We start from the raw sequence: 27,378 nt of genomic DNA on the forward strand, positions 1-27,378 counted from the left end.
TGCTTTGTGGATTTCTGCAGTGCATCTTGTAGATGGTACACTCTGCTGCTACTATGCGTCAGAGGTGGAAGGAATGGATGTGCTGTCATAATGTCATACAGTCATATAGCACTGAAACAGATGCTTTGGTTCAACCAGTCCATGCCGAATATAATTCCAAACTAAACTCATCCCACCTGCCCCCTCCTGGCCCAAATCCCTCTGAATCTTTCCTATTCATTAACTTATCTTATACTTGTCTATCAAATGTTAGAACTATACCTGTATCTACCCACTTCCTCAAGAAGTACATTCCACATGCGCACCACCCTCTGTGTAAATAAAATGCCTCTCACGCCCTTTTTAAAATCTCTCTCCTTTCACCTTAAAAAATGCCCGTCCAGATCTTGAAACCCCCATCCAAGGGAACAGACATCTACCATTAACCCTACCTATACCCTTCATGATTTTATAAATCTCCATAAGGTCATCTCTCAATCTCCTACACTCCGGTGAAAGACATCTCAGCCCATCCTACTTTTCTTTATAACTCAAACCTTCAATACCTGGCAATGTATTCCTGATGAAGGGCTTTTGCCCAAAACAATAATTTCACTGCTCCTTGGATGCTGTCTGAACTGCTGTGTTTTTCCAGCACCTCTAATCCAGATACCTGGGAATATCCTTGTCAATCTCTTCTGAACCCTCTCTCACTTAATGATATCCTTCTTATAACAGGGTGACCAGAACTGAACACAGTACTCCAGAAGAGGCCTCACTAATGTTCTGTACAACCTCAACATGACTTCCCAACTGCTATACTCAAAGGACTGAGCAATGAAAGCAAGCATGCCAAATGCTTTTTTTAACCTCCTCACTTTCTCCTTCCTGTCTGTATGTGACACAAACTCCAAAGAATTATGTACCTGAACCCTTAGGTCCCTCTGTTACACAACATTTCCCAGGGCCATACCATTAATTGTATAAACCCTGCCCCTGTTTATTGCACCAAAATGCAATACCTCACATTTATCCAAATTGAACTCCGTCTGCTACTTTTCAACCCACTGGCCCATTTGATCAAGGTCCCTTTGTTATCTTCACAAGTGGTCTACTTTGTGCAAGATTGCGTCAAACTTGGGAAAATTGGAGGGGTTGCACTTGGTCAAAGAGACAGCTTTTAAGTAGTTTTTGATGGAAGGACAAAAGGTAATGAGGTAAATGGTTCGGCAAGAGTTCTGAAAAGCAAGGATACACTGACTGGAAGATTGCCATGAAAAGCTGAAAGAGGCAGACAAGAAAGGGTGATTTTGTGCATCTTGAATCTCATTAGAATTTTGACCCCAGGTGTGTACCACATACTAACCAAATCCACTGGAAGTGACAGTGTGGAATGAACTTCCTGAGGCAGTGCTGGATGCAGGCAAAGTTACAATGTTTAAAAGGCATTTGGATAAGTTCATGAATAGGAAAGAGTTGGAGGGATATATTGCAGGGGCAGGCACGTGTAATTATCTTAGTTTGGGATTATGTTCGATATGGAATAGTTGGATCGAAGCGTCTGTTTCCGTGCTATATGAGTCTATAACTTTGACTATGTCCAATATATGTCAGGATGCAATCAAAAGGCAGATAGATTCATTGACAACAGTTGGACCTTGTGATGCAATGCTAGTGTCCCTTCCTCTGGACCAGAAGGTCTGGGTTCAACTCCAACCTGCTCCAAAGGTGTGGAATAACATGGCTGAATAGGGTGATTTCAGAGATCCCTGGAGGACTGTCTTTTAGAGTGGCTCAGTGGTTAGCATTGTTGCCTCACAACACCAGGGACCCAGGTTCAATTCCAGCCTCGGGCGACTGGCTGTGTGGAGTTAACACATTCTCCCCGTGTCTGTGTGGGTTTCCTCCCACAATCCAAAAGATGTGCAGGTCAGGTGAATTGGCTGTGCTCAATTACCTGTCGTGTTAGGTACATTAGTCAGAGGTAAATATAGGTAGGGGAATGGGTCTGGGTGGGATGCTTTTTGGAGAGTCGGTGTGAACTTGTTGGGCTGAAGGACCCGTTTCCATACTGGAGGGAATTTAATATAATCTTACGAGAGAGCTGATCTCAAAGAAACATATTGGATTCTCCCCTCATGGGAGATTCAAGAATAAGAGGGCATAGTCTGAGTCAATAGATGCAGGAATAGGTCATTCTAGAATCAGTAAATGGAGGAGACTCCAAGGCCTTTAGATTAGATTCCCTACAGTGTGGAAACAGGCCCTTCAGCCCAACCAGTCCACACCACCCCTCCAAAGAGTAACCCACCCAGACCCACTTCCTTCTGACTATCACTAGGGGCAATTTAGCACATCTTTTGTGACCGTGGGAGGACCCGGATCAGACGCTGGAATCGAACCCGGAACACTGGTGCTAGAGAAGCAGCAGTGCTAACCAGAGCTCCATGCCGCCCCAATATTACCTCAAATTGTGTTTAGAGTCATAAAGAGGGCTTTTCCTTTCGTTTATCATCAATTAAAATGAGTCTTCCGATCACATAGGTGAGCGTTGCTTTAATTGCTTTAAATCCTCGAGTTTCTGGAGGGTTGTTTTGTTCACCCCAATGATGTGGGGGATAAGATGCACTCAGGCACTCTTCCAATCACAATCACCAAACTCGCAAAATTAACCCTCTCAAAACTTACACTGCCCGGTTTCTGAAATGCCTTTCATCCGGAAGATATTACATATACAGGAGGAAGCTGGAAAATGTTGATAATGGGAGCTGGACGATGTTGCTTTTGGATAAGCTCAAACCCAGCCATTGCAATCTCCCCGTGTCACTGTGCAGCGTCGCTTTTAATTTGACAAGGAAAACTGCACAGAGACTGCATCCGGAACAGCGTGTGCTGTCCACTCATTCATTTCTGTTTGCTTCACGTTCACAAACAGACGGAATCCTTTACATTTCGAGAATATTGGAGGTTTTCGGAATAATTTGGATGGCAGAGGGCAGGGAGGGAAGGTATTTGGGGCAAATCCTCGGGCGGGGAGGGCTAGTTTGGATCTGCGGTTTCAGCAGAGCCCGGAACATTCTGATTTTATTACCGCTGGGTTCCCAAAGTGTGAAGGGAGAAGCTGGAAATACTCCGCGGGCGTCTGTGGGCAGAGCGGGGCAGTGTGTCAGGAAGAGGTTAGAGATGGAAACAGCTTTGAGTTTGCTCACCTTTCTGCAAGGACGTGACAGCTCACCCCAACTTTATTCACCGTGTAGATCTTTATTTTAACGGAAAAGGCGAACTTTTCAAACGCGTGCCCCAGAAGGAGGGAGCTGAGCTGGAGTGGGGAGGGGGCAAGTGTGGCCTGGTGCAAATAATTCACTTCAGCTCAGAGCGGGATCGCCGGCAGGTGTCACACAAGCATTGACAGCAACCCCTTTACTGCCGAGTTCTGCTCCGCTTCTCTCTGCCTGTTGCGCCTTGGTCTTTTTTGTTCAGATATAACGGGGGTGGCCTGGGAGGTTGGAAATCGTGTGGATAGAAAACACAAGTTGCAACCCCTCTCTGGCCCCACTTGGTGACAGTAGTAGGGGCTTGTATTGTTTTTTGTAGGTAGGCGGTCAGTACAGGAGGGAGAATAAGACAAGCTGACGAGGGTCTTATCAACGCGGGTACATAGTCCGCAGCTTCTTTTAATGCACACTTCAGGACCTGTAGACAGAACCATAGAAACAGTAACAGCACACGCGGTGGCTATTCGCTCCATCTTGTCCGTGCTAACCCAAATGCAATCTCCCTTCCAATGTTACATGGCTGAGAAAGAGTGGAGGCTGGGAAGTTGTTTCCGTCAGACGGGGAGACTAATACCCTTAGAATTAGAGACGGGTCAATTTAGAATAGAAATGAGGAGATATTTCTTCAGCCAGAGAGAGTGGTGGGCCTGTGGAATTCATTGCCGCAGAGCGCAGTGGAGGCCGGGACGCCAAATGTCTTCAAGGCAGAGATTGATAAATTCTTGATGTCACAAGGAATTAAGGGCTGGGGAAAGTGCGGGTAAGTGGAGTTGAAATACCCATTAGCCATGATTGAGAGGCAGAGTGGACTGAATGGAGGTTTAGGGTGAGAGGGGAAAGATATAAAAGAGACCTAAAGGCAACTTTTTCACACAGTGGGTGATATGTGAATGGAATGAGCTACCAGAGGAAGTGGTGGAGGCTGGTACAATTGCAACATTTAAGAGGCATTTGGATGGGTATATGAATATGAAAGGTTTGGAGGGATATGGGCCGGGTGCTGGCAGGTGGGACTAGATTGGGTTGGGATATCCGGTCAGTATTGACGGGTTGGACCGAAGGGTCTGTTTCCATGCTGTACATCTCTATGACTCTATGACACTTAGCCTCTGGGTTTTAAACTCTCTGCCAACTCTCCTGTCTACTCTAGTTGTTCCCTTCGTAAATTTGTCTATCTCAACCATCACACAACACTAGGTTATAGTCCAACGGCTTTATTTGGAAGCAAAGGTTTTCGGAGCGCTGCTCCTTCATCAGGAGCTCCTTCACTAGCTCCGAAAGCTAGTTCCTGATGAAGGGCCTTTGCCCAAAGCATCGATTTTCCTGCTCCTCGGATGCTGCCTGACCTGCTGCGCTTTTCCAGCGCCACTTTAATCTTGACTCTGGTCTCCAGCATCTGCAGTACTCACTTCCGTCCAGCTCCGAAAGCTGGCCAGTCCCACAGCAACTAGAGAAAAACGCCAGAGAATTTCTGCGAAAGAACTGCGGGTGTTGGAAATCAGAAACAGAGACAGCAATTACTGGAAAAGCTCAGCAGGTCTTGGAAGCATCTACAGAGAGGAAGCAGAGTTAACATGACCCTTCCTCAGAACTCAATAGCTTGAAATGATTTTGTGAGGCGCCACTCCAATGCAGGCATGTTCTAAGCGGGGAGGCGTTGAGAACTGAACCGGCGGCGAGTTGGAGCCGCTGGTTACATTAACCTTGTTGTTTTATACCAGCGGAGGTGTGCAGTTTGTACGCCGCGTTTTGTAATAAGAAAACAAGCCACTTTCTCAACGCTGAATCCTGATTCCCCTTCAGTCAGCAACACGTTTTCTCTAGAATTGGATTTCACTTTCTGCCGGTCAGCCAAGAGGAAATAAAGAGTCCATTCTGGGTCATTAACCATGCGGACTTTGTGGGAATGAGATTCCTAAATATACAGCTGCTGTGTGCGCTAAGACACGCGACAGGTTTCCTATATTCTTTTACATTTTAACCTCAAAATAGGTGAGAGATCCGCTTCAATCTGAGGAAAGGTTACTCTGGGGGTTAATAAGCTTGTTACATCCGGACCAGCATGTTACCTTGGAGGAAATAGGCCAGATTTTTTTTAACAATAAGCAACTATACCAGAAACTACGTTTGCAACTCTTAAATATCACACATTGTTTTATTTGTAGGCGGAAGACAGAATCAATAATGAAGCAGAATTCACGCAAGTATTCCTCACCAAAAAAAATTCCAACGGCGTGCAGCTCAGAAGGAGGCTATCCTGGGTCTTTTAAGATGAACATTTTGGGTTCTAACGTCTGAATTGCAGCATTCATGCTGTTCTTGGTAGGTTATAGGCCTGTGAGCATTTGATTTGAAGTATGAGTTGCAGCTCCTTTCTCACTGCAGAGACTGACTTGTAGTTTCCAAAGGCTGACTAACACCAGGCTGCTGCGTTTTTTTAAAAGTAATAGATGGTGGCACTTTAATTGTGCAGTTCTTTGATGAAGTTATTTTATATTTATCCTAGCCCACCTTGCAAAGGGTCGGCCAGGGTGGTCAGGTTTGTGGATCTTGGGAAGGAGGTAGAACCGGGCAGTGCAGGGTTCCCGGACTATGAAGTTGGAAGCTGTGGGTGGGAGATCCCCTGAGGTGATGAGGTTCTGTATGGTCTGGGAGATGATGGTTTGGTGATGGGAGTGGGGTCATGGTCGAGGGGTAGTAGGAAGAGGTGTCCTGGAACAGCTGCCCCCAGGCCTTCCTCCTTTCTTCACCCTCTTTCACCTTTCATGAAGGTGATAACACACCTCTCATTCCTAGCACCCACTCCCACAAATCCAAAGCTCTGCTTTTCTTTTAAAGACTGAAATAGTTTAAATATCAGCCATGGCTCATTGCCTCTTCCAGTCAAACCGGGTCGGCTCAGGAGGTGAGCACGTCCATCTACAAAAACACACTGTCACAAATATCCTCTTCTAAATGTAACCCTCAGGCTCCGACTTTTCTCTCAGATGGTCTTCAAATGTACCGTGGAAGGATTTTGAAGAACAAGTGTGTTGTCTCCATTTCTTTCAACGTGACTAAAATATTGCTCCTCCAGCAATTTCTGTCCTATTCTGATTTGAATATGCGTCTTGCTCATTATGACATTGCTGTTGTGTGCAAAACTAGCACATTAGAACACTTCAAAAGTACTTCTTCGACTGGCAGGAGCCATCCTGCGATGGTGAAGGGGGCTACATAAACACAAGTCCGTTTTCTTGAAAATTTTGTCCCAAAAGTTAAAAAGCAAATGGTATATTCGCGTTCCACAAAGAACGAATAGATAAAAGTAATAGGGAGGGAAGAACGTTAGAGTTTTATTTTGTTGACTTGCGCACTTTCATATTTTGGGTTTTCTTTTTAACTTTTTTGCAAAAGAAACTGAAGTTTACTTTCAAGTAAACGTCCTGCCTGATGAATGCTGCATTGTCCTCGGATTTATCTGGTACTTTAAACAGTGCGTTTTGGGGGAGTCGATTGCAGGAAAACAAAAGAAACTGCAACTGTCATTTTAAAAAATGAACCCTATTCCTAAAGACATAAACGGTAAAAAGTACGAATAGGTAATTTTGAAATTAAACCTTCGTTCTTTTCCAACAGGGACCACTGAGTTCACGTTCTGCGGTTGATTTCCCCCTACCCGCTGTAATGGTCCAGTCCGCTAGTAGCTGTCACCGTGCTGAAAGTGGGAGGATGCAACCTAACCTGATGGCACCCTCAGGTCCCGCCTTCCCCCTCACTCCGATTGGTGCGGGCCGCTGCCTGTTGGGTCGTCTCTGGCGTTCTATTGGCCGCGAGCGGGCGGTGACGCGCGGTTGGTGGGCGGGGGAGGGGTGAGCGCGAGGAGCCGAAGATGTAGCATTTTTTTTATTTCGGCAGGGTTTGGTAGAGGGGCGCCGGGCGGAGACACACATCCGCACAGTAAGAGGTTAGAGCAGGGGGCTAGTGGAGAGAGGGATGCACACACAGCCCCGCCTGGCAGACCAATGACTTACCCATCCGCCTTCTCCGAGTGAATGACAGGGCGGGCACCGCTTTGAAAGATGTGGTGGCGGCCGTGAGCAAAGTGAGCAGGGGGGTGGGGAGGGGGTGTGTGTGTTTGAATACAGAAGGGCGGCTGCTGCCAGAGAGAGAGAGCAGAGGGGGTTGGAAGCTCCGCCGCTGTCTTCCCTTCTCTTGGTCTCTCTTGTGAGTGTGTGTGTGTGTGTCTTTCTCCCTCCACCGGCAGTGCAGAGGGAGATGGGCTCCCGGCGGCGGCTGCTGCTGCTGCACCCCCACTGAAAAAGAAGAGGATGTGGCGCTTTCCCGTCAAGAAGATCCGCAAACAGTTCAAACTGCTGCTGGTGCTGGTCCTGCTCACCTTCGGCATCTGGTTCACGTACCTGCACGTCGCCGTGCTCAAGAGTGGCCGGGCGCTTAAGCTGCACATCGCCTATGGACGCGGTGAGTTTCCCCTTACTCTGAGCTGTCCGTGCATTGCCTGGAGACGTTCATTCATTCATTCACACAACTCCTCAGCCTTCGCTGGGCTGAAACCTCTTGAACCAGCAGCGCTGTCTGGAAGTAAACTTCACCACCAAAAGCTGGTCATGAAAATAAAAGTTGTTTGTTTGTTTTAAGTTACTCTGAAATGGACCGTTCTGTCGAACAGCTGGCTACAAATCTGGGACAGGCTTCTCCTCATTGTAATTAAGCGCCTCTCCCAGGTTATTTCTTGACTGGAGTACGGGCGAACGAGTGTTGTTTTCTGAAGTTACAAAGATGGGAATTGCTGGAAAAGCTCAGCAATCTGTGCGGAGAAGTCTGAGGAAGGTCCACTCGACCCGAAACGTTAACTCTTGATTTTCTCTCCACGGATGCTGCCAGACCTTCTGAGCTTTTCCAGCAATTTCTGTTGCTGTTTGTTTGTTTGTTTTAGTGGCTCGGAGATGTCTATCAAAACAACTGGCTGAGAAATCTGAGGCAGGTCACTTTTTCACTGTAATTAAGTGTAAGCCCCTCACAGAATATTGCTTGAATATAAAACGAATTTGTTTCTTATTTGATGTTACAAAGACGGAAATTGCTGGAAATGTTGCAGATCTGGCAAGATGTAAGGGGCGGGAAATCAAAACTAACGTGTCAGGTCCAGCGACCCTTACTCAGGACAGTTCTTTTCCAGCAATTTATATCTGATTCCCAGTAGTTCTTTTGATTTTTTTTGTTTCTGAAGTACCCCTTTTGGGAAAAAAATGAACATTTAAAGGGCCGTTGGAATTGCGTATTTGGGCAGATGCGATTTGATAACAGGAGGGTGTGTAAATTTGCGTATATGTGTGTGTTTGGGAATGGTTGAGATGCTTCCTATGAATTGTACCGTCAGTAGTATCACACGCACATAGTTGTGCATCGAATAGACCTATCGGGAAAGATAGTGTTCAAGCCAAAGAACTTCAGCGTGACAGAAGCAACTCTGTAGAGAGCTCGATTAGCAACTCAGGGAACTCAGGTTCAGTTTGAAACCCTGCAGAATGTCAGGGTTTGGAGAGTAACTCACACTAGAATGCAGAATAATATTTGCAGCCAAGTTTATATGAGACACAAAACTCGCCTTTTTGAGTGTGTGACCGTTGGAACCGAGATATGGGAAGAAGTGGGTAATTTTTTTTAAGGTAATGGGGAGGTTTGGTTTGAGCTGTCGGTGATTGGAAGTTTACAACAAAACATTGAAGATCATCAACTTGATATAGGGGAATGCTACAGAGTGTCACGTTGCGAGTTTTGTTTTAAATGCCCGGGTTTCCAAACGCTTCTTATTGAAGAGTGGGTAGGGTGGTGTCGGTCGGAGTTTGACCCACCCCCTCCTCACGGCCGGCTCCAGGCGCTCTCTGGATAAGCAAGCCGCTGTGAGTAAGATATGTGAAGCCCCAGGAGGGGAGTGGTCGCTATTCTGCAGGGGCCGGGGAAGGTGGGAGCATAGAACACCAGATCTCTCCTCACTCTGGACTGACTCCCCTCAGAAAGGAGGGCTCACTCCACGTTCATCAGGGGACCCTGCCGCGCTCATCAGTTTCCCCTTCCAACAAAGGTGCAGAGGCCAACTCTGTGGGTGACAGTGAGACCACCCCAGTGAATGCCGAGACTGGTAAACAAACACACACTGTTGGCAGCACCAGGGGAGGACGGACAACAAGCGGAGGTCCTGAATTCAAACAGGTTCTTGAACAACACCCACAGTGGATCCAACCTGGGAACTCCCACCCCCACGCTGGGACAGACCCTCCCGGATATGTGTGCCAGCCAGTGCCCTAACACAGTGCGCGCTCTGTATGCCCGCCCATTGAAGACCTGTCCAGATCACCTTATCTCTGGATCATTGACAAAGTGGGAACAGCTTCTCTCTCTGTCAACCCACTCCCCGTCTTTGGCATTGGCTACGGCTGATGGCGATGCATGCTTGTGTGTGGGGAAGTGCAGCTTGGAAGTGTCTGGGTGGGTGGGAGTCAGAGGATTGTATTTAATTCTGGGCTGAGATTTCTGAGGCAGCAGCCTACCATTTGGTACAGTTAGGTTCCTGCCCCATTCCCACCTCCACCCTCACTTCCCAGTTTCCCTCTAGCCTCACACAGGCCTCTCCCAGGTTTGGGCTGGTTGGTGACACTTCCAGTTTTGCTCTGACATCATATTTTCGTTCAGGTTCTTAACTGAATGTTTGATTCCTCACTGGGATGTGGGTGTGAGTGGTAAGGACATCCGGGATTCCCCATTCCCAGCCTGGTTACCTGCTGGGCCACTGCAAGGGAAGGGTCAGAGACAGCCAAGGGATAGGGAAGGGTAGTCACCTCCTTCTCTCATCTCGCATCTCTCCCTCTCTCACACAGACACACACGCACACAGCCCTTCTTAGAAACACTCATTCACTCTTTCTATCACGCGCTCTCTCTCACACACACCCCTCCCTCACACACAAATCCCCTCTCCCTCTCTCACACACATGCCCCCACTCCTCCACACTTACACACGCGCCCTCTCTCTCTCACACACACTCCTGTCCCATTTCCACAGGCCCGCTCTCCCTCTCTCTCACACACGCACCCTCTCCCTCTCTGTCTCTCACACAAACACCCCTGTCCCTTATGCACAGGCCCCCTCTCCCCCTCTCACACACATGCACCCCCCCTTTCTCTTACACACACCCCCCTCCTCTCTCTCTCACACATGCCCACTCTCCCTCTCTCACACACGCCACTCCCCTCCCTTTCTCTTACACACACCCCCTTTCTCTCCCACACACACATGTCCTCTCTACGTCTCCCTCACACATGTATACCCTCTCCCTCTTTCTTTCTTACACACAGATCCTCTCTTTCACACATGCCCCTCCTCTTTCTCACACAAACTCACACACACACCATCTGTCTCTCTCTTTCTCTCATACACACCCATACCCTCTCTGTCTCTGTCACACACCTCTCTACCACACATGCTCCGTCTCCCTCTCTCACGCACATTCCCCTCCCTCTCTCCCACGCACACCCCCTCTCTCTCATACATACCTCTATCTCTCACACACACACTCCTCTCTCTCACACACCCTCTCTCTCTCTCACACTCCTCTGTCTCTCTCACACTCCTCTGTCTCTCTCACACACCTCTCTCCCACGCACACCCCCCTCTCTCTCCCACACAGACCCCTCTCTCTCTCTCAGGCACACTCCCCTCTCTCTCTCTCACACACACCTCTATCTCTATCTCTCATGCACACCCCTCTCTCTCACGCACACCCCTCTCTCTCTCTTACACACCTCTATCTCTCACACACGCTCCTCTCTCTCACACACACTCCTCTCTCTCACACACACACATCGCTCTCACTCACACACACATCGCTCTCACTCACACACACATCGCTCTCACTCACACACACCCCTCATTCTCACACACACACACACTCCCCTCCCTCTCTCTCACACACACTCCCCTCTCTCTCTCACACACACTCCCCTCTCTCTCACGCACACTCCCCCCTCTCTCTTACACACACTCCTCTCTCTCACACACACACTCCCCTCTCTCACACACATTCCCCTCTCTCACACACATTCCCCTCTCTCACGCACACTCCCCCCTCTCTCACACACACTCCTCTCTCTCTCACACACACACTCCCCTCTCTCACACACATTCCCCTCTCTCACACACACTCCTCTCTCTCTCACACACACACACCCCTCTCACACACACACACTCCCCCCTCTCTCTCACACACACTCCTCTCTCTCTCTCACACACACACCCCTCTCTCACACACACCCCCCCTCTCTCACACACTCACACTCCCCCCTCTCTCTCACACACACTCCCCTCTCTCTCACACACACACTCCTCTCTCTCTCACACACACACTCCCTCTCTCTCACACACACACTCCCCCTCTCTCTCACACACACTCCCCCCTCTCTCACACATACACTCCTCTCTCTCACACGCACACCCCCCTCTCTCACACACACACAATTCCCCCCTCTCTCACACACACACTCCCCTCTCTCTCTCACACACCCCTCTCTCTCTCACGCACCTCTCTCACGCACATTCCCCTCTCTCTCACACACACTCCCCTCTCTCACACACACATCGCTCTCACTCACACACACATCGCTCTCACTCACACACACCCCTCATTCTCACACACACACACTCCCCTCCCTCTCTCTCACACACACTCCCCTCTCTCTCACGCACACTCCCCTCTCTCACACACACACTCCCCTCTCTCACACACATTCCCCTCTCTCTCACGCACACTCCTCTCTCTCTCACACACACTCCTCTCTCTCTCACACACACTCTCTCTATCACACACACAAAACCCCCCTCTCTCTCACACACACTCCCCTCTCTCTCTCACACACACTCCTCTCTCTCTCACACACACACTCCCTCTCTCTCACACACACACTCCCCTCTCTCTCTCACACACACTCCTCTCTCTCTCTCACACACACCCCCTCTCTCTCACACACACACTCCCCCTCTCTCTCACACACACTCCCCCTTCTCTCACACATACACTCCTCTCTCTCACACATGCACACCCCTCCCTCCCTCACACACACGTCCCTCTCTCTCTTAGACATACAAGTCCCTCTCTCTCTCTCAGACATACAAGCCCCCCTGTCTCTCTCAGATATATATGCCCCCCCTCTCAAACACACATGCCCCTCTCTCTCTCTCACAGAGGCCCTCCTTCTCTCTCACACCCCCCCCTCGCTCTCACACCCCCATCACTCTCACACCCCCCTCGCTCTCACACCCTCCCTCGCTCTCACACCCCCCTCGTTCTCACACCCCCCCGCTCTCACACATACACCCCCTCTCTCTCACACACGCCCCCTCTCTCTCACACACACGCCCCCTCTCTCTCACACACACGCCCCCCCTCTCTCACACACACACACACCCTCTCTCTCTCATACATGCACCCTCTCTCACACACGCACCACCTGTCTCTCTCTCACAGACTCCCCCTCGCTCTCAAACACACACACGCCTCTCTCTCTCACACACACGATCACAAACCCCTCTCTCTCTCACACACACGCCCCCTCTCTCTCTCACACACACACCCTCTCTCTCTCATACACGCACCCTCGCTCACTCATACACGTACCCTCTCTCTCTCACACACGCACCCCTCTCTCTCTCTCACACACACTCCCCTCTCTCTCACACACACTCCCCTCTCTCTCACACACACTCACCCCTGTCTCTCACACACACACACTCCCCCCTCTCTCTCACACACACACACTCCCCCCTCTCTCTCTCACACACACTCCCCCCTCTCTCTCACACACACTCCCCTCTCTCTCACACACACACTCCTCTCCCTCTCACACACACACTCCCTCTCTCTCACACACACACTCCCCTCTCTCTCTCACACACACTCCTCTCTCTCTCACACACACACCCCCTCTCTCTCACACACACACTCCCCCCCTCTCTCACACACACTCCCCCCTCTCTCACACATACACTCCTCTCTCTCACACGCACACACCCCTCTCTCACACACACACAATTCCCCCCTCTCTCACACACACTCCTCTCTCTTTCACACACACTCCTCTCTCTCTCTCACACACACTCCTCTCTCACACACACACTCCTCTCTCTCTCACACACACTCCCCCCTCTCTCTCACGCACACTCCCCCCTCTCTCTCACACACTCCCCCCTCTCTCTCACACACTCCCCCCTCTCTCTCTCACACACAATCCCTCTCTCTCTCACACACCCCTCTCTCTCTCACGCACCTCTCTTGCTCTCCCACACACACACCTCTCCCTCTTTCTCTCTCTCTCACACACACATCGCTCTCTCTCACTCACACCTCTCTCTCTCATACACACCTCTCTCTCACACACACACTCCCCTCCCTCTCTCACACACTCCCCTCTCTCTCTCACACACACACTCCCCTCTCTCTCACACACACACTCCCCCCTCTATCTCTCACACACACACTCCCCCTCTCACACACACTCCCCCCTCTCTCTCACACACTCCCCCCTCTCTCTCACACACTCCCTCCCTCTCTCTCTTTCACACACTCCCCCCTCTCTCTCTCACACACTCCCCCCTCTCTCTCTCACACACAATCCCTCTCTCTCTCACACACACACTCCCTCTCTCTCTCACGCACACTCCCGTCTCTCTCTCACCCCCTCTCTCTCTCTCCCCCCCTCTCCCTCTCTCACCCTCCCCTCTCTCACACGTCTCTCTCTCTCTCAGACACACATGTCCCACTCTCTATCTCTCAGACACACACGCCCCTCTCTCACTCTCACAGATCCCCCCTCTCTCACTCTCACAGATCCCCCCCCGTCTCACAGACCCCCTCTCTCTCTCTCACAGACCCCCCTCTCTCTCTCACAGACCCCTCTCTCTCTCTCTCTCTCACACACCCCTCTCTCTCTCACATACACATACCCCTCCCTTCTCAGACACACACCCCCCTTTCAGACACACAACCCCCTCTATCTCTCACACCCCCCCTCTCTCTCTCACACCCCCCCCTCTCTCTCTCACACACACACACGCCCTGTCTCTCTCTCTCACACACATGCCCCCTCTCTCTCACACACACGCCGCCCCCTCTCTCTCTCACACTTGCCACCCCCATCTCTCTCGCACACGCCCCCCTCACACATGCCCCCCCTCACACGTTCCCCCCTCACTCACACGCCCCCCTCTCACACACATGCCCCCCCACTCACACGCCCCCCCTCACTCACACGCCCCCTCTCTCTCAACACACGCTGCCCCCCCTCTCTCACCCTCGCCACGCCGCTCTCTCTCACACTAGCCACACCCCCTCTCACACAAGCCCCCCCCACGCGCCTCCTTTCTCTCACTCACACGCCCTCCCTCTCACTCACACACGCCCCCCCTCTCTCTCAGACACACATGCCCTTGTCTCTCTCTCTCAGACACACATGTCCCACTCTCTATCTCTCAGACACACACGCCCCTCTCTCACTCTCACAGATCCCCCCTCTCTCACTCTCACAGATCCCCCCCCTCTCTCTCACAGACCCCCTCTCTCTCTCACAGACCCTCTCTCTCTCTCACAGACCCCTCTCTCACATACACATACCCCTCCCTTCTCAGACACACACCCCCCTTTCAGACACACAACCCCCTCTATCTCTCACACCCCCCCTCTCTCTCACACCCCCCCTCTCTCTCTCTCACACACACACATGCCCTGTCTCTCTCTCTCTCACACACATGCCCCCTCTCTCTCACACACATGCCGCCCCCTCTCTCTCTCACACTTGCCACCCCCCTCTCTCTCGCACACGCCCCCCCTCACACATGCCCCCCCTCACACGTTCCCCCCCTCACTCACAGGCCCCCCCCTCACACACATGCCCCCCCACTCACACGCCCCCCCTCACTCACACGCCCCCCTCTCTCTCAACACACGCTGCCCCCCTCTCTCTCACCCTCGCCACGCCGCTCTCTCTCACACTAGCCACCCCCCTCTCACACAAGCCCCCCCCACACGCCTTATTTCTCTCACTCACACGCCCTCCCTCTCACTCACACACGCCCCCCCTCTCTCTCACACACGCCCTCCCTCTCTCTCACACACACGTTCCCCCCTCTCACTCACACGCCCCCCTCTCACTCACACGCCCCCTCTCTCTCACACACGCCCCCCTCGCTCTCTCTCTCTCACACGACCCCCTCTCACACACTCCCCCTCTCTCTCTCACGCCCCCCTCTACCTCTCACACAGGCCCCCCACACACGCCCCCCCACACACGCCCCCCCCACACACGCCCCCCCCACACACGCGCCCCCACTCTCTCACGCATGCTCCCATCTCTCTCTGACGCACACTCCTTTCTCTCTCACGTGCACCCTCTCTCTCACACGCCCCTCTCTCTCACACGCCCCTCTCTCTAACACGCCCCCCTCTCACACACGCCCCCCCCCACACACGCCCCCCCCACACACGCCCCCCTCACTCACACGCCCCCTCTCTCTCAACACACGCTGCCCCCCTCTCTCTCACCCTCGCCACCCCCCTCTCTCTCACATTAGCCACCCCCCTCTCACACAAGCCCCCCCCACACACCTCCTTTCTCTCACTCACACGCCCTCCCTCTCACTCACACACAGCCCCCCTCTCTCTCACACACGCCCCCCTCTCTCTCACACACGCCCCCCTCTCTCTCTCACACACGTTCCCCCCTCTCACTCACACGCCCCCTCTCTCTCACACACGCCTCCCTCGCTCTCTCTCTCACACGACCCCCTCTCACACACTCCCCCCTCTCTCTCTCACGCCCCCCTCTACCTCTCACACAGGCCCCCCCACACACGCCCCCCACACACGCCCCCCCCCACACACGCCCCCCCCACACACGCCCCCCCACACACGCGCCCCCCTCTCTCACGCATGCTCCCCTCTCTCTCTGACGCACACTCCTTTCTCTCTCACGTGCACCCTCTCTCTCACACGCCCCTCTCTCTCACACGCCCCTCTCTCTCACACGCCCCTCTCTCTCACACGCCCCTCTCTCTCACACGCCCCCCTCTCACACACGCCCCCCTCTCACACACGCCCCCCTCTCACACGCTCCCCCTCACACACGCCCCCCTCACACACGCCCCCCTCACACACGCCCCCCCCCACACACGCCCCCCTCACACACGCTCCCCCCTCACACACGCCCCCCCTCACACACGCCCCCCCTCACACACGCCCCCCTCACACACGCCCCCCTCACACACGCCCCCCTCACACACGCCCCTCTCTCTCATACACGCCCCTCTCTGTCATACACACTTCCCCATCTCTCTCACACACACATCCTCTCTCTCACACATGCACCCCCCTCCCTCCCTCACACACACGTCCCTCTCTCTCTTAGACATACAAGTCCCTCTCTCTCTCTCAGACATACAAGCCCCCCTGTCTCTCTCCGATAGATATGCCCCCCCCTCTCAAACACACATGCCCCTCTCTCTCTCTCGCAGAGGCCTTCCTTCTCTCTCACACCCCCCCCTCGCTCTCACACCCCCCATCACTCTCACACCCCCCTCGCTCTCACACCCCCCCTCGCTCTCACCCCCCCTCGTTCTCACCCCCCCCGCTCTTACACATACACCCCCTCTCTCTCACACACGCCCCCTCTCTCTCACACACACGCCCCCTCTCTCTCACACACACGCCCCCCCTCTCTCACACACACACACCCTCTCTCTCTCATACATGCACCCTCTCTCTCACACACGCACCACCTGTCTCTCTCTCACAGACTCCCCCTCGCTCTCAAACACACACACGCCTCTCTCTCTCACACACACGATCACTAACCCCTCTCTCTCTCACACACACGCCCCCTCTCTCTCTCACACACACACCCTCTCTCTCTCATACACGCACCCTCGCTCACTCATACACGCACCCTCTCTCTCTCACACACGCACCCCTCTCTCTCTCTCACACACACTCCCCTCTCTCTCACACACACTCCCCTCTCTCTCACACACACACTCCCCCCTCTCTCTCATACACACACACTCCCCCCTCTCTCTCATACACACACACTCCCCCCTCTCTCTCACACACACACACTCCCCCTCTCTCTCTCACACACACTCCCCCCTCTCTCTCACACACACTCCTCTCTCTCACACACACACTCCTCTCTCTCACACACACACTCCTCTCTCTCACACACACACTCCCCCCTCTCTCTCACACACACACTCCCCCCTCTCTCTCACGCACACACTCCCCCCCCCTCTCACGCACACTCCCCCCTCTCTTTCACGCACACTCCCCCCTCTCTCTCACGCACACTCCCCTCTCTCTCACGCACACTCCCCTCTCTCTCACGCACACTCCCCTCTCTCTCTCACACACCCCTCTCTCTCTCTCACGCACCTCTGTTGCTCTCCCACACACACACCTCTCCCTCTTTCTCTTTCTCTCACACACACATCGCTCCCTCTTTCTCTCTCTCTCTCTCACACACACACACATCGCTCTCTCTCACACACACCTCTCCCTCTCACACACACCTCTCTCACACACCCCTCTCTCTCACATGCGCCTCCCTCTCTCAGACACACATGCCCTTGTCTCTCTCTCTCAGACACACATGTCCCACTCTCTATCTCTCAGACACACACGCCCCTCTCTCACTCACACAGATCCCCCCTCTCTCACTCTCACAGATCCCCCCTCTCTCTCTCACAGACCCCCTCTCTCTCTCTCACAGACCCCTCTCACTCTCACAGACCTCTCTCTCTCTCTCTCTCTCTCTCACACACCCCTCTCTCTCTCACATACACATACCCCTCCCTTCTCAGACACATACCCCCCTTTCAGACACACAACCCCCTCTCTCTCTCACACCCCCCCCTCTCTCACACCCCCCTCTCTCTCTCTCTCTCACACACACGCCCTGTCTCTCTCTCTCTCACACACATGCCCCCCTCTCTCTCACACACACGCCACCCCCTCTCTCTCTCACACTTGCCACCCCCCTCTCTCTCGCACACGCCCCCCCTCACACATGCCCCCCTCACACGTTCCCCCCCCACTCACATGCCCCCCCACTCACACGCCCCCCCCCTCTCAACACACGCTGCCCCCCTCTCTCTCACCCTCGCCACCCCGCTCTCTCTCACACTAGCCACCCCCCCTCACACATGCCCCCCCCACACGCCTCCTTTCTCTCACTCACACGCCCTCCCTCTCACTCACACACGCCCCCCCTCTCTCTCACACACGCCCTCCCTCTCTCTCACACACACATTCCCCCCTCTCACTCACACGCCTCCCTCTCACTCACACGCCCCCTCTCTCTCACACACGCCCCCCTCGCTCTCTCTCTCACACGACCCCCTCTCACACACTCTCCCCTCTCTCTCTCACGCCCCCCTCTACCTCTCACACAGGCCCCCCCCACACACGCCCCCCCCACACACGCGCCCCCTCTCTCTCACGCATGCTCCCCTCTCTCTCTGACGCACACTCCTTTCTCTCTCACGTGCACCCTCTCCCTCACACGCCCTCTCCCTCACACGCCCCTCTCTCTCACACGCCCCTCTCTCTCACACGCCCCCCTCTCTCACACGCCCCCCTCACACACGCCCCCCCTCACTCACACGCCCCCTCTCTCTCAACACACGCTGCCCCCCTCTCTCTCACCCTCGCCACCCCCCTCTCTCTCACATTAGCCACCCCCCTCTCACACAAGCCCCCCCCACACACCTCCTTTCTCTCACTCACACGCCCTCCCTCTCACTCACACACGTTCCCCCCTCTCACTCACACGCCCCCCCCTCACTCACACGCCCCCTCTCTCTCACACACGCCTCCCTCGCTCTCTCTCTCACACGACCCCCTCTCACACACTCCCCCCTCGCTCTCTCACGCCCCCCTCTACCTCTCACACAGGCCCCCCCACACCCCCCCCACACAGGCCCCCCCCCACACACGCCCCCCCCACACACGCGCCCCCTCTCTCTCACGCATGCTCCCCCCTCTCTCTGACGCACACTCCTTTCTCTCTCACGTGCACCCTCTCTCTCACACGCCCTCTCTCTCACACGCCTCTCTCTCTCACACGCCCCTCTCTCTCACATGCCCCCCTCTCACACACACACCCCCTCACACACAGCCCCCCTCACACATGCCCCCCTTCACACATGCCCCCCTCACACACGCCCCCCTCACACACGCCCCCCTCACACACGCCCCCCCACACGCCCCCCACACACGCTCCCCCCCACACACGCCCCCCACACACGCCCCCCCACACACGCCCCCCCCACACACCCCCCCCCTCACACACGCCCCCCCTCACACACGCCCCCCCTCACACACGCCCCCCTCACACACGCCCCCCTCACACACGCCCCCCTCACACACGCCCCTCTCTCTCATACACACTTTCCCATCTCTCTCACACACACATCCTCTCTCTCACACATGCACCCCCCTCCCTCCCTCACACACACGGCCCCCTCTCTCCCTCACACACACGCCCCCCTCTCTCTTAGACATACAAGTCCTTCTCTCTCTCTCAGACATACAAGCCCCCCTCTCTCTTTCAGATATATATGCCCCCCCCCTCAAACACACATGCCCCTCTCTCTCTCTCACAGAGGCCCTCCCTCTCTCTCACATCCCCCCCTCGCTCTCACACCCCCCCTCGCTCTCACACCCCCCCTCGCTCTCACACCCCCCGTCGCTCTCACACATACACCCCCTCTCTCTCACACACCCGCCTCTCTCTCTCAAACCGCCTCTCTCTCTCTCACACACGCCCCCTCTCTCTCACACACACGCCCCCTCTCTCTCACACGCACACGCCCCCCCTCTCTCACACACACACACCCTCTCTCTCTCATACATGCACCCTCTCTCTCACACACGCACCACCTGTCTCTCTCTCACAGACTCCCCCTCTCTCTCAAACACACACACGCCTCTCTCTCTCACACACACGATCACAAACCCCTCTCTCTCTCACACACACGCCCCCTCTCTCTCACACACACACACCCTCTCTCTCTCATACACGCACCCTCGCTCACTCATACACGCACCCTCTCTCTCTCACACACGCACCCCTCTCTCTTACACACATATCCCCCTCTCTCCCACGCGCCCCCCTCCCTCTTTCACACCCCTTCTCTCTCACACACATCCCCTCTCTCTCTCTCACACACGCCCCTCTGTCCCTCTCTCACACATGCCCCTCTCTCTCACACCCCCCTCACACCCTCACTCTCTCACATGCGCCCCCTCACACGCCCCCACCCTCACATGCCCCCTTCTCTCACACACGTCCCCTCTCTCTCTCTCTCTCACACGCGCGCCCCCCCCACACGCCCCCCCTCACACACACCCTCTCACTCTCACACGCCCCCCTCTCTCTCACACGCCCCCTCCTCTCTCTCTCACACGCCCCCTCCTCTCTCTCTCACACGCCCCCCCTCTCTCTCTCACACACGCCCCTCTCTCTCACACACACCCCTCTCTCTCTCTCTCTCACACGCCCCCTCTCTCTCTCTCTCTCTCTCACACACACCCCGCCTCTCTCTCTCTCTCACACACACACGCCCCCGCCAAACACACGCCCCCTCTCTCAACCCCCTCACACGTCCCCCTCACACGCCCCCCTCTCTCACATGCCGCCCCCCTCTCACACGCCCCCCTCTCACACGCCCCCCCTCACACTCCCCCTCACACACCCCCCTCTCACACACCCCCCTCTCTCACACGCCCCTCTCTCTCTCTCACACACGCCCCCTCTCTCACATGCCCCCCCACACAAGCCCCCCTCTCTCTAACACACACACACCCTCTCTCTCTCACACGCACCCCCCCTCTCACACACGCACGCCCCTCTCTCTCACGCACCCCCCCCTCACACACACACACCCCTCTCTCACACACGCCACCCCCCCACACACGCCCCCCTCACACACACACCCCCTCACACGCCCCCTCTCTCACACGCCTCCCCCTCACACACGCACCCGCCTCTCTCACACATGCCCCCTCTCTCTCTCTCTCACACGCCCCCCCTCACACACACGCCCCCTCTCTCACACACGCCACCCTCACACACGCCCACCCTCACACACACACTCCCCCCTCACACACGCCCCCCTCACACGCCCCCTCCTCTTTCACACACACACCCCTCTCTCTCTCTCTCTCTCTCACACACACGCCCCTCTCTCACACACGTCGCCTCTCTCTCTCACATGCCCCCTCTCTCTCTCACACACGTCGCCTCTCTCTCTCACATGTCCCCTCTCTCTCTCTCACACACGCCCTCTCTCTCTCTCACACACGCCCCCCTCTCCCTCTCTCACACACGCCCCCCCTCTCTCACACACACGCCCCCCCCTCACACACACGCCCCCCTCTCACACACGCCCCCCTCTCACACACGCCCCCCTCTCGCTCTCTCACACGCCCCCCCCCCACACACGCCCCCTCTCTCACACGCCCCCCTCACTCACACCCCCTCTCTCTCACACACGTCCCCTCTCTCTCACACACGTCCCCTCTCTCTCACACGCCCCCCCTCACACACGCCCCCCTCACACACACCCCCCCTCACACACGTCCCCCCTCACACACGTCCCCCCTCACACACGCCCCCCCAAACACGCCCCCCTCACACATGCCCCCTCTCTCTCACACACACACACACCCTCTCTCACACACGCACCCCCCTCTCACACACGCACGCCCCTCTCTCACATACGCACCCCCCTCTCTCTGACACACCCCCCCCTCTCTCTCACACACGCCCCCCTCTCTCACACACGCCCCCTCTCTCTCTCTCTCTCACACATGCCCTCTCTCTCTCACACGCCCCCCCCACACACCCCCCCCACACGTCCCCCCCACACACGCCCCCCAAACACGCCCCCCCACACACGCCCCCCCAAACACGCCCCCCTCACACACGCCCCCTCTCTCTCACACACACACACACTCCCTCTCTCTCACACGCACCCCCTCTCTCTCACACACGCACCCCCCTCTCACACACCCACGCCCCTCTCTCACATACGCACCACCCCTCTGACACACACCCCCCTCTCTCTCACACATGCCCCCTCTCTCACACACGCCCCCTCTCTCTCTCTCTCACACACGCCCCCTTTCTCTCTCTCTCACACACGCCTCCTCTCTCTCTCACACACGCCCCCTCTCTCCCTCTCTCACACACGCCCCCCCCTCTCACACACGTCCCCCCCTCTATCACACACCCCTCCCCCCTCTCTCTCACACACACACACCCCATCTCTCTCTCTCACAGACTCCCTCTCTCTCTCTCACACACGCCCCCTCCCTCTCTCACACACGCCCCCTCCCTCTCTCACACACGCCCCCTCCCTCTCTCACACACACCCCCTCTCTCCCTCTCTCACACACGCCCCCCCTCACACACGCCCCCCCTCACACACGCCTCCCCCTCTCTCACACACATATCCCCCCCTCTCTCACACACACGTGCCCACCTCTCACACACGCCCCTCTCTCAAACTGACACCACCTCTCACTCTCTCACAGACTCCGCCTCTCTCTCAAACACACACACGCCCCCTCTCTCACACACACGCCCCCTCTCTCCCACACACGCCCCCTCTCTCTCACACACACGCCCCCTCTCTCACACACACGCCCCCTCTCTCACACACACGCCCCCTCGTCTCTCACACATACGCCCCCCCCTCACACACGCCTCCCCCTCTCTCACACACGCCTCCCCCTCTCTCTCGCACACGCCCCCCTCTCTCACACACACACACCCATCTCTCTCTCTCACAGACTCCCTCTCTCTCTCACACGCCCCCCCCTCACACACGTCGCCTCTCTCTCTCACATGCCCCCTCTCTCTCTCTCACACACGCCCTCTCTCTCACAACGCCCCCTCTCTCCCTCTCTCACACACGCACCCTCCTCTCTCACACACGCCCCCCTCACACACACGCCCCCCCTCTCTCACACACACGCCCCCCCTCGCTCTCTCACACGCCCCCCTCTCGCTCTCTCACACGCCCCCCTCTCGCTCTCACACACACCCCCTCTCTCTCACACACGTCCCCTCTCTCTCACACACGTCCCCTCTCTCTCACACACGCCCCCTCTCTCTCACACACGCCCCCTCTCTCTCTCTCACACACGCCCCCTCTCTCTCTCTCACACCCCCTTCACACACGCCCCCCCCCACACACGCCCCCTCACACACGCCCTCCCTCACACACGCCCCCCCTCACACACGCACCGCCCACACACGCCACCCTTCACACACGCCCCCCCTCACACACGCTCCCCCCAAACACGCCCCCCCTCACACACGCCCCCTCTCTCTCACACACACACACACCCCCTCTCTCTCACACGCACCCCCTCTCTCTCACACACGCACCCCCCCTCTCTCACACACGCACCCCCCTCTCACACACGCACGCCCCTCTCTCACATACGCACCCCCCCTCTCTCTGACACACACCCCCTCTCTCTCACACACACGCCCCCCTCTCTCTCACACACGCCCCCTCTCACTCACACACGCCCCCTCTCTCTCTCTCACACACGCCCCCTTTCTCTCTCTCTCACACACGCCTCCTCTCTCTCTCACACACGCCCCCTCTCTCACACACACCCCACCTCTCACACACGCCCCCCCTCTATCACACACCCCTCCCCCCCTCTCTCTCACACACACACCCCATCTCTCTCTCTCACAGACTCCCTCTCTCTCTCTCACACACGCCCCCTCCCTCTCTCACACACACCCCCCTCTCCCTCTCTCACACACGCCCCCTCTCTCCCTCTCTCACACGTGCCCCCCTCACACACGACCCCCCCCACACACGCCTCCCCCTCTCTCACACACATATCCCCCCCTCTCTCACACACACGTGCCCACCTCTCACACACGCCCCTCTCTCAAACTGACACCACCTCTCACTCTCTCACAGACTCCGCCTCTCTCTCAAACACACACACGCCCCCTCTCTCACACACATGCCCCCTCTCTCACACACACGCCCCCTCGTCTCTCACACACACGCCCCCCCCCACACACGCCTCCCCCTCTCTCACACACGCCTCCCCCTCTCTCACACACGCCTCCCCCTCTCTCACACACACACCCACCTCTCTCTCTCACAGACTCCCTCTCTCTTACACACACAACCCTCTCACACACACGTTCCCCCCCTCTCTTACACACACGCCCCCCTCTTTCTCACACACACGTCCTCCCCCTCACACACACGTGCCCCCTCTCTCACACATACACACACCACCTCTCTCTCTCACAGACTCCCCCTCTCTCTCACACACACACACCCCCCCTCTCTCCCACACGACCCCCCCCACACGAACCCCCTCTCTCCCACATGACCCCCCTCTCTCCCACACGCGCCCCCCTCTCTCCCACACGCGCCCCTCCCTCTCCCACACACGCCTCCTCTCTCTCACACATGGCCCCCTCTCTCTCACACACACCCCACCCTCTCTCTCACACACACGCCCCCCTCTCTCTCACACACACGTCCCCCCACCTCTCACACACACGCCCCCCACCTCTCACACTCACGCCCCCCCCCACACATGCCCCTCTCTCTCTCACACACACACACCCCATCTCTCTCTCTCTCAGACTCCCTCTCTCTCACACACACTCCCTCTCTCTCTCACACTCCCTCACTCTCTCTCTCACACACACACCCTCTCTCATTAACAAACACACACCCTCTCTCTCATTCACAAACACACACCCTCTCTGTCACTCACTCACACACACACATTCACCCTTTTTCTCTCTCTCTCACACACACGCACACACCCTGTCTGTCTCACTCACACACCCCCCTCTGACACACACACACACGCACACACACACTCTCTGTCTGTCTCACTCACACACTCCCCTCTGACACACACACACACACATCCCCTCTCTCTCACACACCTTCTCTCTGACACACACATCCCTCTCTCACACACACACCCACCCTCTCTCACACACATTCTCTCACTTTCTCTCCCTCACATATGCACACACTTTCTCTCTTACATGCACACACACACTCTCTCTCTCTCACACACACACACCCTTTGTCTGTCTCACTTTCACACTGCCCCTTTCTCTCTCTCTCTCACACACACGCACACACACACACACTCCCTCTCTCACACATGCACATACCCCATCTCTCTCACACGCACTCCATCTCTCTCTCACACGCACACATACACAAACACACACGCACCCCCTCTCTCACACACGCATCCCCTCTCACACACATACACACCATCTCTCTCCCTTGCACACACACCATCTCCCTTGCACACACATACACCATCTCTCTCTCACACACGCGTGCACTCTCTCAATCACGCACACACATCCTGTCTCACACACACATGCACCCTCTCTCTCACCCCCTCCACATGCACCCTTTCTCTCTCTGACACACACACACACCCTCTCTCTGTCTCTCTCACACCCCTCACTCTCTCTCATAAGTATATGCAATCTCTCTCTCCACTTACACTGTCTGTCCAACACACGCACACACTCATACTCTCACACAGTCTCTCCTCTGACTCACCCACATGCTCTCTCTCTCGTGCTTTCTCATTCCAGACTGTGAGAGGCAGAGTTACTTCTCTGAGGAATAGTACTAAATTTGATGGTGTTTTACAACAAACTGACACCATGGCCATGATATCCTGGCTTTCAGGTTTTAATGCCCCTCCCCCACCCACCAAGAATTAGTGGCTACTTTACTCTCAACATTATTCCCCTCGTGTGTGCAACAAAATGTCCTCTCTTCTCAGCTTTATAAACTCCCTGCTACCTTCTCAGCATCCCCTTGCTTTTTTTAAAATCACTGTTGTGTGATTTGCATTCTTTTAACCTAAATGCTTTTCGCTTGTGTATACATTTTATTTACAAATCCCACCAAGTCTGGGTCCTCAAATGGATTAATGCCTGTCTGATTCAAGTTCTTCATGAATATTTCCATTCTTTCCTGTGGTAATTTCCCCTTTAAGCAATTTCACTGTTTTTAGCTCCCACTGTCAGGATCCCATCGTTGATCTTACTGTTATTTTGATTTCTCTTTTCTGTTTGCTAACTTTCTCATCCCATCTGCTATTTACAGCGGACCTTATGCGTAATTTCTTTGATGTTCACCTTCGATCCTGCTTCCCCATGTATAACAATGTTGTTGCTGCTTTGTTACTGTGCTGTCTTTCTGCTTTAAAAGCAACATATGCTGGAGATCACAGTGGGTCAGGCAGCATCCATGAAGAGAGAGCTCTCTGACCCGCTGAGATTAGATTAGACTTACAGTGTGGAAACAGGCCCTTCGGCCCAACAAGTCCACACCGATCCGCCGAAGCGCAACCCACCCATACCCCTACATTTACCCCTTACCTAACACTACGGGCAATTTTAGCTTGGCCAATTCACCTGACCCGCACATCTTTGGACTGTGGGAGGAAACCAGAGCACCCGGAGGAAACCCACGCAGACACGGGGAGAACGTGCAAACTCCACACAGTCAGTCGCCTGAGTTGGGAATTGAACCCGGGTCTACAGGCGCTGTGAGGCAGCAGTGCTAACCACCGTGCCACCGTGCCGCCCAGATCTCCAGCATTTGTTGTTTTCAGTACAGATTCCAGCATCCACAGTAATTTGCTCCTGACTCTTTGAATGTGTGGAGTGTCTGGTCCTAAACCGCCTCACTCCCTTTTTAAACTTTCATTCTGCGCTCACACATGACGCACCGTTTTCCGTCTCGTTTTCAAAAACAGAAAACGCTGGAGAAACTCAGCAGGTTTGACAGCACCTTTGGAGAGAGCGCGAGTTTATGATGCGAGTCCAAAGCTGCACGCCTTCAGAAACAAAGAGCAGCTCTGAACTAGAGTCAGACCAAGTTGAAAACATTAACTCAGTTTCTCTCTCCACAGAGGTTGCTACTCCTGTTGAGTTTATTCAGCCTTTCCTGTTCTTTTTTACCTTAAAGTTCAAATTTC

General features: G+C 55.1%; 1 protein-coding gene across 3 annotated transcripts in view; it reads left to right on the forward strand.

Annotated features, from left to right (window-relative positions):
• The first annotated feature begins 7,403 nt into the window (after nt 1–7,403).
• The window catches only part of b4galnt4a (beta-1,4-N-acetyl-galactosaminyl transferase 4a), a 691,590-nt gene continuing 671,615 nt past the window's right edge, over nt 7,404–27,378 (forward strand). For 2 of the 3 annotated variants that reach the window (XM_060838421.1, XM_060838422.1), the window contains exon 1: nt 7,404–7,715. In XM_060838421.1, the coding sequence (XP_060694404.1) occupies nt 7,565–7,715 (151 nt within the window). In that variant the 5' untranslated portion in view covers nt 7,404–7,564. The remainder of the gene's footprint in view (nt 7,716–27,378) is intronic. The other variant, XM_060838423.1, reaches the window with a different exon arrangement.

Source organism: Hemiscyllium ocellatum, chromosome 18 (genome assembly GCF_020745735.1).
Source record: "Hemiscyllium ocellatum isolate sHemOce1 chromosome 18, sHemOce1.pat.X.cur, whole genome shotgun sequence".
In the NCBI taxonomy this organism is placed as follows: Eukaryota; Metazoa; Chordata; class Chondrichthyes; order Orectolobiformes; family Hemiscylliidae; genus Hemiscyllium; species Hemiscyllium ocellatum.